Source organism: Strongylocentrotus purpuratus, unplaced genomic scaffold (genome assembly GCF_000002235.5).
Source record: "Strongylocentrotus purpuratus isolate Spur 01 unplaced genomic scaffold, Spur_5.0 spur5_scaffold_9, whole genome shotgun sequence".
Classification (NCBI taxonomy): domain Eukaryota; kingdom Metazoa; phylum Echinodermata; class Echinoidea; order Camarodonta; family Strongylocentrotidae; genus Strongylocentrotus; species Strongylocentrotus purpuratus.
Window position 1 is genome coordinate 31,128,969 of NW_022145615.1, and position 18,813 is coordinate 31,147,781.

Consider the following 18,813-nt stretch of genomic DNA (forward strand, 5'->3'; position numbering starts at 1 on the left):
GACAAAATTTCCCAGTGTGAACATCGTTTATACGATGTTGGGATAGATACGAAGTCGCGATCCATACGCCCCTAAAAGCAGGCTGCAGATACGAAGTTCGTATCTAGAGAGCTTGACATTTTGTGTGTGAAAGGAAATTCTTGTTTAAACGTGTTTAAACTGGATCGAGCGTGCGCTTTGATTGACATGACATGACCTTCAATGCGCAATGGCACTACTGCGCATTTTACGAGCAGTAGTTAATCACGAAACAATTAACGATCGCACCGAAATTTCTGTGTGTGAAAGGCTCGTGATTAGTTTAAACACGTTCGAAACACGTTTATACTAGTCATGTTTATAGAATTTTAGCTGTGTGTGAAAAGGCTGCAAGTCCTTATCTTGACAAAGCAAGCAGATGTTACTAAAGCAAATTATGTTTGTAACTTGAGGAAGTACATGTACTTTTTCTTTTGATGGAAAAAGAAGAAATAACAGGGAAAATCAATGTGTTAGGATTGTTGTTTACACATGTTGAAGTGTTTGGTTTCCTCAAACACTAATATTGGACTTGAAATGTATCCTAACACAAGTTCTGTGTACAATGCAATGTTGTTCACAACTCACATCATGTTTCCTGGAGGGCATGCGGTAACACATTCTCACATTCACCAGTGCATTGATAAATAAAGTAATGATAAAAGGTTTTTAGCTCGAGATACGTTATGTATGTCTTCGTAAAACTTCCTGCAAACCACACATCCTAGGAGCATCAGGGATAGGCACATTGGACAGCATACATGTATACTGTAGTAGATAGCCTCATCGATAATTGATAGTATTAAAGTCTTGACAGTTCATACAAGTCAATGTTTAGATAGCCTACATGTACATTTATGTTGGAAATTCAATATTTTAACTAAGTTTAGTAATGATGTGTGACACATGTACACAGTATTTTGATTTATTTTGACATGAAAGAATAATCGCCAAAAATGATTTATAAAAAAAAAAAAATGGAACATGAAAAATTCTAATGAAGCCGGACAGGATTCTAAATGTTCACTACATGTGTGATAGTTTCATCACTTTCTTTTAAAGTATGAAAAAATTATATACATTTATTTATAAATTTTACTTATTAGTTCCACAATCTTCAATTACAGCTATATGTTTATCATCACTAACTAATATTAAACTGAATATCCTGCCACTACCTGTTTATGTTACCCTAGTTCGTATAATTCGTATAAATCGATAGAACATTATCCAAATATAGCAATATTGTAAATGGAGAACAATCCCCATTATTACAGAGGAATTGATTCGGCGCCATCTCGTAACGCAAAAGGACAGTTGGTATAATTATGTCACTGAATCTATTATGCCATTCAAATTCTAGTTCGCTTGTTTTGGACGCCACCGCCACCGCCTGAGTGAGTGGATTTTTGTTGTTGTGTTCCATCACCTTCCTTTCCTAGCCATCTTGGCATTCCATTCCCCTGGAGCTGAATAGAAATAATTTACTCTACGTAAACACTCCAAACACACACCAGCTATAGAGGATACAGAAACCGTTGTTTGCCATGGATTCATATCCACCCACCCCTGGTGTCAAATGGACCAGTGCTCATGAATATTCATAGAGTCACCATGGTCTGTCTATGGGTGCGTTCAATCGAATTTTCGAAGCTAGAATCACAAACATGAATCACAAATCAAAACGCCATTACAAAAAACAAGGTCACTGCGGTTAGCGTTCAAGCGATTTTTCATCAACGCTGATTCTAGCTCATTTCGAGCCCAGCCACTGCGGATCACACTTGCAGTATGACCCAGGAAGTAAAGGTCAACTTCGGCGCGCGCTTTTTGGAATTGTTTACGGCCGACTGTCGACTGCTGTTTTGAGCATAGATCGCAATAATAAAACAAAGAATGAGAAGGTGATGGAAGGAAGAAACAAAAAATAACATAAGGAAAGACAGAAAGAGAAAGTGATAGAATGATTGAAACAAAGAATAACATAAGAGAAAGTGATAGAATTATAAAAACAAAGAACAACATAAAATAAGGTGATAGAAGGAAGGAACAAAGAATAAGATAAGGAAAGACAGAAAGAGAAAGTGATAGAATGCTTAAAACAAAGAATTACATTAAAAATGTTGATAGAAGGAAAAAAAACAAAGATTAACATAAGAATAGAAGGAAGAAACAAAGAATAACAAAAGAGAAAGTGATAGAATTATAAAAACAAAGAATAACATAAGAGAAGGTGATAGAAGGAAAAAATAAAGAATAACATAAGAATAAAAGGAAGAAACAAAGAATAACATAATGAAATACAAAAAGAGAATGTGATACAAGGAAGAAACAAAGAATAACATAAGAAAAGACAGAAAGAGAAAGTGATAGAATGATTGAAACAAAGAATAACATAAGAGAAAGTGATAGAATTATAAAAACAAAGAACAACATAAAGAGAAGTTGATAGAAGGAAGGAACAAAGAATAACAAAAGAGAAAGTGATAGAATTATAAAAACAAAGAATTACATAAGAATAGCTGATAGAAGGAAAAGAACAAAGATTAACATAAGAATAGAAGGAAGAAACAAAGAATATCAAAAGAGAAAGTGATAGAATTATAAAAATAAAGAATAACAAAAGAGAAGGTGATAGAAGGAAAAAAACAAAGAATAACATAAGAATAGAAGGAAGAAACAAAGAATAACATAAGGAAAGACAGAAAGAGAAAAGATAGAAGGAAAACAAGGTATAACATAACGGAACAGGCCACGATAAAGAGCATGGTATAGTAAATGCAAATTGCATGAAAAGCAGGCGCGCGGTTTTTGCCCAAACCGGAACAGGCCCCGTCATACAATCATGATTGAGAACTCTGTCCGTTCAATCGAATTTTAGCGACCGTGATTCTGCAGAATCATGATACAAAACGCATCTTTTTCAGCGTTTCATGTTTGAGTTTTCAAACACGTTTATTTTTACGACCGACGAAAAAATCGCTTGAACGCATTGCGTTTTAAACTAAACGTCTTTAGAAACCGTGATTCTAGGGTGAAAAAGTGTCGATTAAACGCACCCTATGTTGGTGTAGGTGGTGATGGTGCTGGAGGTGGTTGTGAGTGACATAGTTTCCCAGGGCAGTCAGTCCTTGCCTGTATGTGAGACAAATAATGAAATTCATGAAGGAGTCGCCGTTTTCTGTTTCATGGGCAGTACCCTTGATTTGATCCAGTTTTTACCGTTGAAGTGATGCTATCTTGGAGAATGGATACTCTAGAGTTTCATATATTCATTTGGGTTAGGTTAAAAATTATGATATACTTTTCATGTTGGTAATTGTAGAGGAAGGATTGGATGTTTATCTGTTTTTTAAAATGTAAATTGTTCAACCTTGTGATGCACCTGTGAATTGATTTTTGGATGAAAAATAATTAAAGTTTAAAGAGATGCACAGGAAAGAGTAAGATGCAATACTAAGAGAGGAACATGAGAGACAGAGAGAGAGACAGAGAGACAGACAGAAAGAGAGAAAGAGAGAGAGAGAGAGAGAGAGAGAGAGAGAGAGAGAGAGAGACAGACAAACAGACAGAAAGAGACAGAGAGAGACAGGCAGAGACAGAAAAGAAGTTACAGAGTGAGTGACAGAGAGAGAGAGAGAGAGAGAGAGCGAGAGAGATAAGAAGACTGATATAGAGACGAAGAGACATAGAAAAGAGATAGAGAGAGAGAGAGAGAGAAAGAGATGCACTGTATTAAGAGAAAAGAGAAAAGGAGAGAGAGAGAGAGAGAGAGAGAGAGAGAGAGAGAGAGAGAGAGAGAGAGAAAGAAAGAGAGAGAGAGGAGACAGCAACAAAGACAGAAATAGTTATTGAACAGTTGTAAAAAGCACACATGGTCAGATTTTTGTTTATGATAGTAAAGCCACAGTACTATCTCCATGAGATGTGAAGATAGTACTGGCATGATCCTGTAGGCAGGCAGGCAGACGGGCACACAACCAGCCACTCTCAATTATGCATTCAATATCAACTTATGTTTTCAAGCTTGATTTTTTTAATATTAATCATTCCATATTGAATTAGTCTTTGGGCGATCAGTGCGGAAAACAACACGATTCCATCTTTAGCGTAAACATCGCTTGCTTCCCCGGCCACGCTCGTTAGGCCTTGCATCACCTACGATGCAGTCACACACACGCACACACACACTCGAGGATAGACACACACGCATACACACCCACACTGCCATGCTCGTTATAAAACCAGAGCTGATTATGGCGTACAGCATCTTTGCCTTGCCATTCCCCTTTCACTCAGTCCTCTCTCTCTCTCTCTCTATCTCTCTCTCTTTCTCTCTCGCTCCTGCTCCGACTCTCACTCAGACTCTATGCACATGGCATGCTGTTATTGCTGATCAAAACATATTTGCCAGAGGATGGCAGAGCCGCGGCTAAAAATAGTTTTTCTGTCAAAACAACTTGGCGATGCGCCTGGTGATGGCGGCATATTGCTTTCCTCACTATTGTGTGAGCTCCCTCTTGTTGCTCTCTATCCGTTTCCCTGTTTGTTTTCTAGAAGGGATATATTATGACCATGTATCACTCTTTTGTTTGCGTCTTTCTCATCCTAACCTCCCGTGATGGAGGTATTTCCGGTGGCTATTGCTTTATTTTTAGAATATTTTTAGAAGTTAATGAAGAGCGTTACCAATCCATCTGAGCCTTTTCATGAGATTGGCCAATTTTGTAAATCTGCTATCCTTTCTAATTCTAAAAAAAAACCAGTGGCATGAAAACAGAAAACAAGGTTAACGTCCTATCGAAGCTGTGACCCAGCACCTGTTTTGTCTAGGAGATAGAGCCAGATGTTTCTCATTTTAATTACAAAATGTAAAAATAGTCTTTTTTTATATAATAACATATATTTCCCCATTTGATCATTAAATATATTTGTGAACATAACAGACATGTTACAAAATAGGTGTTAAGGTAAACGTCGCTATTTTTGATAAAAATCAAAACATTGCTAATTTTGTTAATTTGTTAAGTTTCTCAGTTTACAAGTTACAACCCTCAGCCTATATCTTGGTTAAAATTGAAAAGAATGTAAACTTACAAAAAACATGTAGATTTGACACCCAAAATGGAATGTATCAAATACTATCTTCTATGATTAATCTATTATTTTTTGGTAATTGAAGTGTTTTTGGTAATACTCAGATTGTGAATGATTTTGTTTACCACTCTACATGCAGCTGTTGTAGAGACATATGCTCAGTTTCTCACAGTGAAAACTAAAAATACATAAGGAGTGTGGAATTATACAGCTTCAGAATCTCTTAACGAGCTCTAATAAAAGTTATTAAAAATAAAATCTTTGAAAATGTAAGAAAAAAGATTAAAAAAGAGAACTGGTACAATGGTTTCTGCCAGGGATCACAAATAGGGAATGTTGCAATGGTTTCTCATCAGAAAATCTGCTGTGTTATGAATTCTTAAATGAAATATGAAAAACATAAACACTTTGTTTACCAGGCACACGTACATTGAAATTATAGAACAAAGAGGAATTTATTTTTTTGGCACATTGATTAATGGCAATCAATTGAAAACAGAACAAAACAAAATACTTATATGAACATGAAGTTGAGCATTACATCTTTTTTTAATATGAGGATTTCATCTGTGACTAGGAGAGGGTTTCAGCTCAGCCAACTGACTTCCATATCAATCCAAGACTGCTCTCAGCTCACTCTGAAACTGGAGATGAATTTAATGCATCTCCTTAAAAGTAAACACTTCCAATTCCAACCATGTTTTATGGTTTTGTTTTGCTTGTTAGGGCACATGCCAACTTGCATCATGGATGCAATGCAGATCACACTCTTCCAAAAGCTCCTCCTTTCACTTTCTCCCTCCTACTCCTCTGTTAGTTTACCATTTAGAAATATCAGGGACATATACTCAATAACAAGTAAATGAAGTAATTAACCTTTTAAAAACTGGGAGAAGGGGATTCCAGAAAAGCATTTATTTTGTGTTAAGTGATAGAATTATTGCCCTTTACTAGGCTCCAGACAGCCAACATCTAGAATTTATAGATTATAGATTATTAAGAAATTTAATCCAGAAGTGATTCTACATCTACTATTGATTTGGCCTAGGATTAAAAAATGCCAGATATCTTTTGTCTATATTCTGTTTAATTTCCAATATATATGGTAATATATAGAATGAATGGAATTTAACTGGTATCTTCTTGTACACTACTATCAATATTGTTATTTGTCCTTGTCTCCATGGGACAATTCATTCATTCTCCTAGGAATGCATCATTGATCATTCATACATGAGGAGAAAGTAATCATTTCCAATTTATATAAGCAGATTGAGTAAATATTATCTGTTTGAAAGGCAGAGTTTTTATAACAGATAGGTATTACCCTTCCGGCTCTCTGTTAAATCTAATTAAAAGGATAATATAAAGGTGAGTCCAGTTTGTCTTAAATTGCATATATCCAGTTGCTATTGAAAATAATTCACCCAATGAATAAATTATTTGAAGTTTCTGCCACGGATAGCTATGCAGATTAAGGGACAATTTTTACGAGGTCAATTTCACTTGGTAATTTATCACAAATGCATCACAGGCTGCCAGAGTTGACCAGAACGAGGTGTAGTAGTACCTGGAGTGTTATGGCGGCTGGAGTCATTGACCATACTATGACCCTGTATATACCGTAAGGCAGTTGTTTACCATCAGCAGTAGATGATCGGTTAGGTGGAGCACGGGAAGCATATGGTGCGAAAAAATCTGTTAATCATTGACTAGGCCAAGCATGACATGATCTTGATCCACTGACTGGTGATGAGGTTCATTACTTGGTCTAACCGTGAGGTTGATAACTTGGTACAACCACTGGTGATGAGGCTGTCACACTTGGTTCACTTCATGTTAAAACTTGATGTGTGCTGAGAGCTGAAAGGGCATCAACTTGTGACATTTTTCCATAGAGATCCCCCCTATTTGTAGCACTCAGCAGATGTCTGAGGACTTCTTTTCATCCAAACTGAACTATGTTATCATATTGAACAATTGTATTGATTAAATTGATTTTGAAAAATAACTGACTCTGATTTGATCTTTTGCATTGTTCAGGGTTTTGCTTGGAGAATTAGGGGCTTACACCCAAAGTACTTGTGAATTTCACCAACTATTTTAAGTCTCCATTCTACTAATTCATTTAGTCATACCCGGCTTTAAGATCACATGTACATGTAACAAAGGAAAGCTTAGAACTTGGACTCACTTTCTTAGTTAAAGCCAATTTTGAACAAAAGTTAAGCCCAGCGTCAGGTTTAAATTGGAGTAGAATATGGGTTGAAGGGAATATTAAGTTGAGTAATAGCCATCCAGAAGTTAAATGGTATCTTGGTTGAACTTGACTTTAGGTTAAAGATATAGCTGTAGTGGTGCTTGAGGGGAGAGGGGGGGGGGGGGGGTAGAGAGCAGTATGTGGGTTAACCATTAACATGATCTGGGTGCCCTTGATAAGAAGTCTTCTTGGCTTCTGTCCAGGAAAGTGAGTGGTTGTTATAAAAGAATAAGGGTCATATTATGCAAACCATTTTAATAGGAATTGGGGCTGGTGAAACATTCAAATTGAATTCGGTGTTGGCGCTACAAAAATGAAAGAAAGTGGAAAGTGGAATATGAAATAACTTCGTGATAGAACAAAGGAAATGTGTTATTGAGGTTTGTGGGAGGTCTCCCTGTGTTATGTTTTTCAGCTGTTTTTGTTACGGCTAAGAATGAGTTAATCATGTTAGGAACACCTTCATAACCTGTCTCCCCTGCTGAGTTTTATTCATGTAAACATTGACTTTCCCCGATCATTTTAATATCCACATCTACGAAGTCTCCAACAAAGAGTTAGAATCCTGATTTCATTGTTGTTTTTCTTACCTCGCTTGCAGGACCGGTAGACAAGACAACAGCTTGTCGAAGAATACCCCCCTCAGGGGGCTCTTATGCATACCTTAAACCAGATCTTCAGCAGAATCTATCTATCCTCTTACGGCTCTGTTCTCTTCCACTTTCCGGCTAAAGAGAGTGTAGAATTTATTGCTTTTCTCTTTCCTACACACTCGATGAACTAAAGGGGATTAAATTCAGGTCTAGTGCTCTTGAAGATACGACCATGAATATGATAATTCTTGACAAGCAGGAATCCTTACCTCTTTGGAAGTCAAGTAACCTCTCCTCTTTCCTGTATAAATGTTCATTGATAGTCCTGGTCTCATAATTCAACAACTGGCCTGGATGGAATCGGTAGGATGATCGGTTTCGTGGAATACGTTTGAAAGATGATGAGCATGGTGGTCGTTGAGTAGGGTTTCTTTGAATTTGAGTGGTTTGAAAGGTATGAAATTGGGAAAAATAGGACAAAAACACCTTCAGACCTTACTATTGTCAGCTATTCAATATAGGAGCTTGAAGAATATTAACTTTTTGTAAAAGTTTACAAATGAATGCCATGGTTTTTGGCTCTCAGCAGACATGGTATACTGGAATATCTTTTGGATTTTTCTCTTTTTGGTGAATTAGATGACAAGTTTTCCTCAGTTACCACTAGCACTGATGTTGTATTGTCAATCCAGCATAATGAACCTTGATGGATGTTAATAAGAATATTAAAGTAAAGAGATTTCAGTGATTCCATAGCAACATGAAATAGCGAATGCTATTGAATTTAACAAGTTCTTTAATTTAAAGAATAAGAATTCAGCTTTTTTCTTCAATATTCTTTTCTGGATGTCCATTTCCATTTTCTGGATGTGCTGTAAAAGACATGGAAGTGTTTTGTTGTCAACCTATACCTCATTTTTAATTGGCTAGTGAAATTCTACCACATATCATTTAATTGAAATTAATTCAAAGTCCATAGTTATTATTTTTTTCCTTTTCCCTAATATTTTCATTTTATTATTAATTTCAAGTTGATGTGAGAATGGTTAAATTTTGAGCGCGCTATGATATCAACCTTTGCCCCTTAATACAATTTGCACGATGGAATACTACCAGGTATTATTTTAATTCAATACTACCAGGTATATTATTTATTATTGAATTCAAAGTATAAAGTTCATTATATCTTTGTCAGTGGTAGCTGCGTTTCAATTGATTAATTTGATACCAGAGATGAGGGAAAAGCAAACTCTAGGGAATGGTAATGGACATCATAAATGAAATAACGAGGCAGTTATGATATTTGCGATCCATTCATGATTTATTTATCATCTGCTGATGAGGACATTCACATTGAATTAAAGAATTCTCTCCTTAGCAATTTAAAGACACAGTCTCGTCTGTTTCCGTGTGCATTGCATCATAGTTCACACACACTGGACCCTAGAAATATACTAGTTGTTGTGTGTACAAAACTCGCACGTAGCAGTAGAGGAACTTTGTGTCCCATCAAGATCTTGCTGCAAGAGACTCAGAAAGATTTTGTCCCTTTTTTCGGTTCAGAATTTTTTTCAAACTTTATAGTGATGAGTCTTCCTTACGTGTTGTTCTTTTGAGGTAATGGAGGGTGCCTGCATTACCTAAGGCATGTTATTCATCAAACTGAAGTCCTTTTTTCTAGCAAGTGATAACACCACCAGTTAGTTATTGGGTAAAAATCTGAATGTTTCTTCAAATTTTCCATGAAAACCAATGACTGCATGGTATAAGGGTGCTGACTCATACCATTTAAACAGTTTTTGACCCAGTATTCAAGGATAATGTGTTTTTTGAAGATATTTCAACGCCCCACTCTCTAGCTTTTTACACAATGATATAGTCATCATATATCATAGATTGCAGAATTCAGATTATTTTCAAGATTTAAAGTTAACCTCATTATTAAGTTTCATAGAAGCACCTACGGGAAGAGATTAGGAGACAATTGGGATTTTCTTTATTGGCCTATTATCCTTGCAGCGTTTGACCCATTATTTATGGGTAATGCCTAATGGTGTCTGTAAGCAAATGCTTCATTCTTCAGTGTTCTGCGCTCTTGTTCCAATAACTCTTTTATCAGCCCTGAAGTCACCTGCTGTTTGGTCAAGAAATATGATTGTAAAAGCCCCTTTTATATGAGAGGAAACACTGTATGGCAAAACTTGTATGGTGATTGTTTATTACAAGGGCATGCTCCGTGGAATGGATATTTTGTAAAAAAATACATCATGTATCAGAGAAAGAAACATCTCATTTGAAAATATTTGAGAGGGATGTGCAGTGATGAGTCAACCCAATCTCTGTATTGATTTTTTAGGAAACATCTGATATGTGAAAAGACATACAAGACAAACGAAAGACAAATAATATACATCATATAATATTACACAAGATAGTACAATTTTGTAGGCCTATGTACCTCCTGAAATATACTTATATGTTTACAACTTTACACAATTACACACAAGATGAAACAAATTGTTACCTCTATTTAAGGTTATTGTTTGAAATCTTTTATAACTTTCCATGTCTGAAGAGAGGTATAGAGCAAACAGTATACATGTAGTAAATGATAGAAAGTAAATGAAATTAAAGCCATATTAAAGCTTTTCCCTAGTTTGATTTTAACAATGACCATTACTCCACACATACGCAAGAAAGACAAGATTTTCCCTTATTTTTGAAAAACACTTTGCTTGAATTTGCTTGGGCATAACGGCTTGAGTGAAACAGCTGGATCCGCTATCAGTGATGATGAATATTGGGGAATTAAATAATTTACAAAACTCAGAGTTGATACCGAGCTTCCTAATTACTAAATTGCAATTAAGTTTATAATTGTTATTAAACTGACGGTATTAGGGTTGACTATCCCTTTAACTTGAAAATAGATTCCAGTCTGTCTGGACTGTAACTGAAAGAGGATTGATCAGAGAAAGAAAAGAGAGAAGAAACGGATAGAAAGGATGTTTTTAAAGTGAGTCATCTATAAAGACAAATATTGAGAGAGTGTCATCCGGTATGGCTTGGTGTATGACACCATGCTGCATAGACCCTTTAACGTGTTTACGTCTTGGATGCCAGGGCAGGCTTGCAAGCAAGCGAGGGAGCTAGCTACTAGCCTGATAGAAGAGGAGAAGGGAAAAAAGTAAAATGGAGCAATCACTCGATAAGACTCCGTACCATGTAAACAACTTTGGCAAAGGGTGCATTTACACTGGTGAGCAAACCAGGAAATTAAGTTCCATTTAAAATGATTAAATTATTAAATTCTTGAAAAGATTTGCAAGGGTTATGTAAATAGTGTAATATGACATTAATTGATATTGCTTGTAATTCATGAATCAGTAACACAAAGAAAGTCTCTCTTTTCTTGAGGAAGTAAAGAGATTTAAGTTAAGCCTCTGCCGATATTTATGACAAGATCTTATTAATTCATTATCTCGGGATAAAATACATAGGAAAATATAGAGCATGGGTTAAATACTGCAGCCATATCGTATTGTAAAATTTCCCTAAAACCATTAGTATTTCATCTTATTTGCAATCAGGCATAAAAAAAGAAATTCCAAAAGTGTAGTTTGTTCAATTTTCAAATAATTGCTCTTTTTTTTTCTGACAAGAAAATTGTTAGATATGTTTATAATAGAGGGGGCAAAGATGGCTAATCCTTCTTCCCCAGTTTCAAATTCAATTCTTGGATGGCCGAAGGGGTTGACATGTTTTTAAATTAGAGACCTTTACAATTTTAATGCAATGAAAGATTCAGGTCATGAGGCTTCCCAAAGTTTGAGATGCAAATGTGATTTTGTGGAGCACATGAACGCATCACAGCCTCACCATGGTAACTGGAGAGCACTTGCCAATCCACACAGCTATCGGCTTGGGAGCATGTGCCTCCCGACCAGACCGACCGCCAATAACAGAGAGATAGAGAGCAAGCAAGGATGACGGAAATAAAGAAAGGCAATTCTTGAAAGAACATTGAAATTCAATCATGTTTATCTCATGGTTTTAAGACCAAGAATAACATCATTGCTGATAGGTCAGGCAGGCTGACATGGAGATGTTTTCCTTCTTTCTGTTTTCTTCCATCTTACCAGAAGTGGAAGAGCATCAGATTTTGTCTTCGGAGCTTAATGATAGTTATTGATTTTTAGGAAAAGAATTAAGTGGTGTTGGAGATAAGCTGTGTAATATTAGATGGGTTCACATGAGGCTCCTCAAGGGAAATAAACGATATGTCTCTGAAGATTAGTTGTTTGCTAAAACTTGATACTGAAAATTACCAAACCTGACCAATTTCTTTGCTGAAATCTATGATTTTAGTGGCTGACATTAATTCACTGTCATATTAAAGCTAGGACCAGTGGTTGGTAACTTTTATGAAACATTTAAAGGCAAACAATCAAAGGAAAAGCTAAACAAATATCATATTTTTGAAGACAAGAATTCCCTGTCATGAAGTGATTCAACATTCTGCCATAATGTCTAAGATCTTTACTTGGAACAAAACTACAAAAGTATAGATTTTGAATGATAATTCTTGGAATTCTGATGTTGGAATAAATGGTTGTTACACTTTGCAGGGTTCCCTTCTATAAAGACTCGTAAATCAGTAAGAACAAGTAGAGATGCTGTCTATTCTTTTGAGTCGGAAAGAAAGAAAGAAAAAAAGAATGAACGAAATAAAAAGGTTTGGGTTCATTTCACTTAGTGACCCCTTTACTCCATCGTGAGATGACTTCATAAATCAAGTTCATCTTTGTGAGGTGAAGGTTGAACAGAGTAACATTGAATCTATTACTTGGCATTGCAGCTGTGTTAAGCATTATTTACTGGCTACAATTCAAGGACATACCCATTCTATGTCAGCTGTGAAGGTGATTGTTACCTTTAGGGCACTTATATATAGGTATTTTAAGGAATCAAAGTTGGGAAACTATTTAAATAGATAGAGATTTATCATCACATGGAAAAGAACAATGGCAGCTTTTTTTGGTGGTGGTTTCCCCCGCACCATATCTGACCAAGCCTTTACATTTTTTCTGACATGTTTTCGATTACAGATCGATCAATCGATCTTATTTACTAGGTTTAAGCCACGAATATGTTTAAACATGGACCCTACTACAGATGGACTAATAATGAGAGTCTTACTTTGATCACATCATGACCACCGCCACCTGAAAATGTATATGTTGATTAGGACATTCATTTGACGCGACAATGTTGATTATGTAATCACGCATCATCACAGACAAAGGGACCTTTTACATTTCTTCAGATTATTTTCGCTGGGCCAGGGCCCAGAGGGTAGTTTTCAGGAAAAGTATCGTAATTTAAGACCAGTTAGGGGAGCAGTGAACCCCAAAATATGACAATTTGTGTGATTTTAGATTGATTATTAAAGAAGAGGACACTGGTGGACATACATCTGGACCTGCCAAACTTTGAAACAAACATATTCTGTACTGTCCTATTACCTTCTATTCCTTGGAAACTGATAGGATTAGTTTTAAAAAGAAGTTTAAAATCATTGTGTTATAGCCAAATTTACAGGTTTCACTTGTAAACTACTTCTAATTTTCTGTTAAAAACTTCATATACGTTAATATTCATATTTATGCCACAACTGCACATGCATTTCCTTGATTTTAAGCGATTCAGTTTCTTTTGCGCAGGGGTTTTGTAGATACTTCAAGTCACAGTTCTGTCTTTTTTATGGCTGACTGGCGGCGGTCGTGATGAGATCAAAGCTTGGAAGTATGTTCGGGATGTCATTATGATACTTTTGACAGAGTCAGGTGCATGAATATATTATGGTACCGTTCAGTGTCCATTTGTAGTAGGTCCATGGTTTAAACAATTGAAATTTCTCCCAGGAAGCATTACATTTATAAAAGCCTTTATAGGGTTGAGGTATTCAATTACTTGAAGAAAACTGAACAAGTTTGAATGAAGCGATAAGGGAAAAACTAAGGGATGAATTAAGAGATGGGCCTGCAACAAATGCAGGCTGTATATCTTTCACACAGTATGCTTTCAACTGGCTCCAATGCCATGACCGTTGTAACTCCTGTATTCCTTCTGTAAATTGGTCAAATGAATGTAGTTAGCAGGTGGACGGTGGGAACTGGGCCATGCCTCTTACGACAGACATGTATTGCTCCTGAACTTTACTTGAATGTGATACAAACCAGTGTGCTGTAATGAGGGGAAGAAACTTCCCAAATTGACTCTGTGAACTCCTGATGCTTTCCCTCACCTTAGGCCTGTCCTCATTAGCTCGAGATTGCCAAATATCCTGTCAATTGAACTATCCTGATCGCAAATTATCCAGTTAATTTCCGTCTTCATCAGTCCGAAGTTGCAATTAGTGGGATATTTGGTCGAGATAATCATCCCAAGATATCTTAGGCTAGTTTGCAAAATATCCCGCTATTTGGCATAACATCCCGCTATTTGTCCGGTGCGTCCTCACCAGCCCGAAGACTCGCCCAATGCGCGAACGCCAAGCAAAATATCTCAAACACGTGTTTCAAGTTTCTAGGTCAAGTCATGAGCTGATGTTGACGCGATTTGTAACTTTGAATAGCAGGCTATTTGGCAATCTCAAGCTAATGGAAACAGGCCTCTTGCTTCCAGGTTCTAGGGACCCAGTAACAACTGGTGTTGCAAGAAATTTATGGTCAGCAGTCAGCCCCCCTGTTCCACAGATGAAAAAGGTCTTACCAAGGCCACTTGTAACAAATTCAAGTAGATGCCAGTGACCCTAGCTGTAGCATGAGAAAGTGTGTGTCTAACGTCTCTCAGGATAGCTTTTATTTGAGCAGCATTTGTGTGCCATAATTTCTTGAATCTAGAGAGAATTGAACTCGTGTCCTAGGAATATTCTCTCTTTTGTGAGCTTTTTATTGAATGATCCATGTAATAGAAGCAATCTTGGGATATTGATAGTGCTCGACTTGTTAGCCAATACTAACAGGAAGATAGATGTCCATGTGTTTTAACATTTCCCCCCATTTTTGTCATCCGTCATCCCTTGAATTGGTACCAGCCCAAGCCACCCCCCCCCCCCCGACGCAGAGAGAGAAAGAGAGTAAAATTACCAGAGGAGTATTAGGAGTTAAGTTCCGTAAAACTCTAAAGAAGCTGGATAAGAAGAAAGAAAGAAAGAAGCAAAAAAGGAAGGCCAGAGGAAATCTCAAGTACACCCATATTCACATTAACTGATTCCAAAAGAAACTACAATGAATGAAATGTATTTTACATTGTCCCCTACTACTTTTTCTTTAAAAACAAAAAGATCTTGTGGAACTAACTTCTTGAATCATAACGTCTGGTACATGTTTGTAGGCCTATATTGTAGGGAAAAAATTGTAGACTCAGACATGGGGAGTGTCCATGTATGTTATGTCTATAGACACCAACTGTTTGCTGCTATTTAGTGATAACCTGTTTTTCTCATTTTTCACAGCTTATTTCACAATAACATTCTCTCATGAGTCGGTGATATCACTTTATAGAGATACCGAATACAGGTGTATACCGTTTTTAGATGAAATTATCTTATTTTGTTGGGGACACAGTTGATATTCTGGAACTTGTAAATATAAAACAGTTTGGATTGAAACTATTCTAGGTTAGGTGTATGTTTATTTTGTATATGCAAAGAGATACTCTTTGGTATATGTTTGTATGTTTATCTTTAACTAGTATGTAGTTTATCAGTCTTTTGATAAAGCTATCTATACAGGTGTGCTACAATGTATATTTGAGGTCTCCAGACAATGCAAAACACTGATACTTTGTACCCAAGCACATGCAGACTGGTTTGCAGTGAATCAGAAAAGAGATTTGAATGAATCAATGTATTGCTTATTATGAAAAAACTGATATAATATTCTTGAGGCAAATTGATTAGCCTCGTGCTAAAAAAGTTATCTAATAAGGTGTACAACTACACTACTATTTTCAGTTTTAGAACAAGAATTAAGTAATTAACAGATCTTTGTTTATTTAAGAGTTATGAAGATTGAAATGATAAATTTACTGAATGAAATCTAGAGCGGAGATCACTTGGGTTGTAAACCATTAGAAAATCATGTTTTATCCAAACAAATCTATTTCCCCACTGGGTGAATACAAAGATAGTTCTCATCTTCCTTCTATCCCAGCTGTGCCGCTTTGTTCAAGACAAAGATCCGTTCTGGTCATGCGATTGCATTGTGAAAGAAACGTTGTGGAATCGATCAAAAAAGGTTGATCATCTAGCATATAAGTATTGGTGTGTACTGCAAGGTTCTCGAATCATCAAAATGATAAAAAATTTGGCCCAGTCTTGGTAAAGTTACAAGCTCTGTACACAGAAATATGTATATGGGACTATGCACATATACGCGACACTTGCGGTTTATCTATCACATCCCAATCTATAAACTAATTTACCAAATATATCAAATAGTAGGCGGTTTCCCTGCAAATTTTTTATCATGATGTATTGGTCAAAACATATTCTTTCACATGATTGGTAAAAAGAGCTTCCATTTCATTTTTTTCAAATTGGGGCGTTCCAAATACTGGTCTTTACCTTTAATATCATAATCACTTGCTATGTTGGTGAGAGTGTAAAACTGCATAGAAATTTGCAAGGAATGGAAAAACTGTTTGTAAAAGAGACTCATGTGTTTATCCTGGTCATCGGACGAAATGTTTGCCAGAGGAAAGGAAGAGGACGGTTGGAAGATGGCTCTTTAAAATGCATAAACTAGAGTGTGTCTAAGAGGAAATCAGAGAGCTTGTGTCTGCAGAAAACAATCTTCAAGTACTTCCTAAATTTCACTTAATTCACTCTCAACAACTTCCTCTACTACTTCTCGTTGTGCTCCTATTTTCTCTTGGCTGATATTTCTTTGGAACAACACAACCAGAGACAGAATCGTTTATTTGTCGTATTATATTTTCATCTGTAGACCGCTGGTCTAGTCATTTATACTTGATGTAATTCCAGACTAACTGTGGGCTTGGTTGTTTGTCACTTCTTATAGATATTGCTTGATTTTTATTAAAGTTTAAACAAAGATAATAGTGAAGAATGTTAAACTAACTTGTCATAACAAAATTTCAGAAGATAAATATGTGTACACCTGTTGAATACTGAATTATTTTGTTCCCATCTCTGCTGTCTAAGGGAGGACTCTGTCCCCTCAGAAAAATGGGTTAACAGGATTGAATTCATTCTTATTTCAGAATTTTAAAATGTCTTGTCTTTCTAAACGCAGCTATGAAGAATCAAAATAGATGTTACTATGTGTGTCTTATGCTTTTGTTCATGTTGATTTTTTCCCATCCACAAAATACTTGGCGGTAAATTAATGAATTGTTGATTTTTATTTTCCTCTTTACAGTTTGCAAATCCATGGATATCAGGAACAGCGCTGAGAAATTTGCCAAGCTTGAGAACTGCACCGTGATTGAAGGCTACCTCCAGATAGTACTCATAGACCATGCAACGCCCAGCGACTATGCCGGCCTGAGCTTCCCCAAGCTACGGGAGATCACGGAATACTTTGTGATGTTCCGGGTCAAGAACCTCCAGACCCTGCGCCATATCTTCCCCAACCTCGCCGTGATCCGAGGAGACAGCCTCTTCTTCAACTATGCCCTCATCATCTTCGAGATGTTCGAGCTGCAGGAGATTGGTCTCCCGAGTCTCCAGGCTGTGATGAGAGGCTCGGTGAGGATAGAGAAGAACATCAATCTCTGCTACCTCTCGACGGTCGACTGGTCTTTGGTCCAGTTCCAAGGGATGGAGAACAACTTCATCAAAGGGAACAAGGACCAAGAGGAGTGCTTTAACTTCTGTCCAGAGGATGATGGCAAGCGTCTCTGCCGGAAGCTCACATCTTCTGGGGATGTCGCTGAGCTCTGTTGGACCAATGAACACTGCCAGAAAGGTAAGCCAGTTTCAAAGCTCTTCTTTTCCTGAAACGATTCAAACAAAAGAGATATCTAACCTACCAAGCAAGCAAGGAATCAAAAATTGTGGTTTCTTGGTTGATTCCTTCCGTACTTGGTATGCATAATTTGTTGTTATTGTTTGAGAGCCTGTGACCACTTTCCTTTCTAATTCTGGAAGGGGCTTAATATGTGTTTTAGGCTCCTTGCATTCTGATCATAGTAGTACAAGTCAGCCTGCTACAGACAGGCACATGTAACTGTAAGCTTACATGTACCTGTTTCTTGAAGAACCTGCACAGATTTTGATGGTTGCAAATATGGACAGTCCCACTTTAATGATCTTTCTTTGCAAAAACCATCTGCCCTGTGTTTCAGGTTATTATTGCAGTCAGATTTCATTTGGAGTTGGATGTGTTTTGTAGGCTTGCTGTCAAGGGAAGGTCATTTTATTCAGGCCAGTCAGTGGTAAAAATGGCATGGCCATCACAAACCAATTGCAGCTGCATTTACATGCACACTAGAGACAAATCAGCATTGTGTTTTATGTGCCATGCCACTTGCACTCCAATACATGAATGTTATTTGACATTTTTTAGGCAATAACTCAGTTAAATAAAAATTTGTATTTGTTAATAATATTGATAATATTTTTCTTCTTTAGCGCTTAAAACTGATCAAAGCACTTTACAGAACAGATTAACAAATATGAAAACTTTGAAACGTACTCCAAATACAACACAATTATTAAACTACAATGTAAATAGATACATTTTGAGTCCTTGAAATGACTTTGTGAATTAGCTCTTAGTGTAAATCTGCAACAAATAATCCACTGATTGCTTT

The 18,813-nt window shown here is 36.6% G+C and overlaps 1 protein-coding gene across 1 annotated transcript; it reads left to right on the forward strand.

The window, feature by feature from the left end:
• Positions 1-16,719: 16,719 nt before the first annotated feature.
• Positions 16,720-18,207, forward strand: LOC115920538 (insulin-like peptide receptor). The gene is made up of 2 exons (XM_030976415.1): positions 16,720-16,747; positions 17,418-18,207. Exons 1-2 carry the CDS (start codon positions 16,720-16,722, stop codon positions 17,996-17,998), a joined length of 609 nt encoding a protein of 202 aa, XP_030832275.1. The 3' UTR covers positions 17,999-18,207.
• Positions 18,208-18,813: the final 606 nt, after the last annotated feature.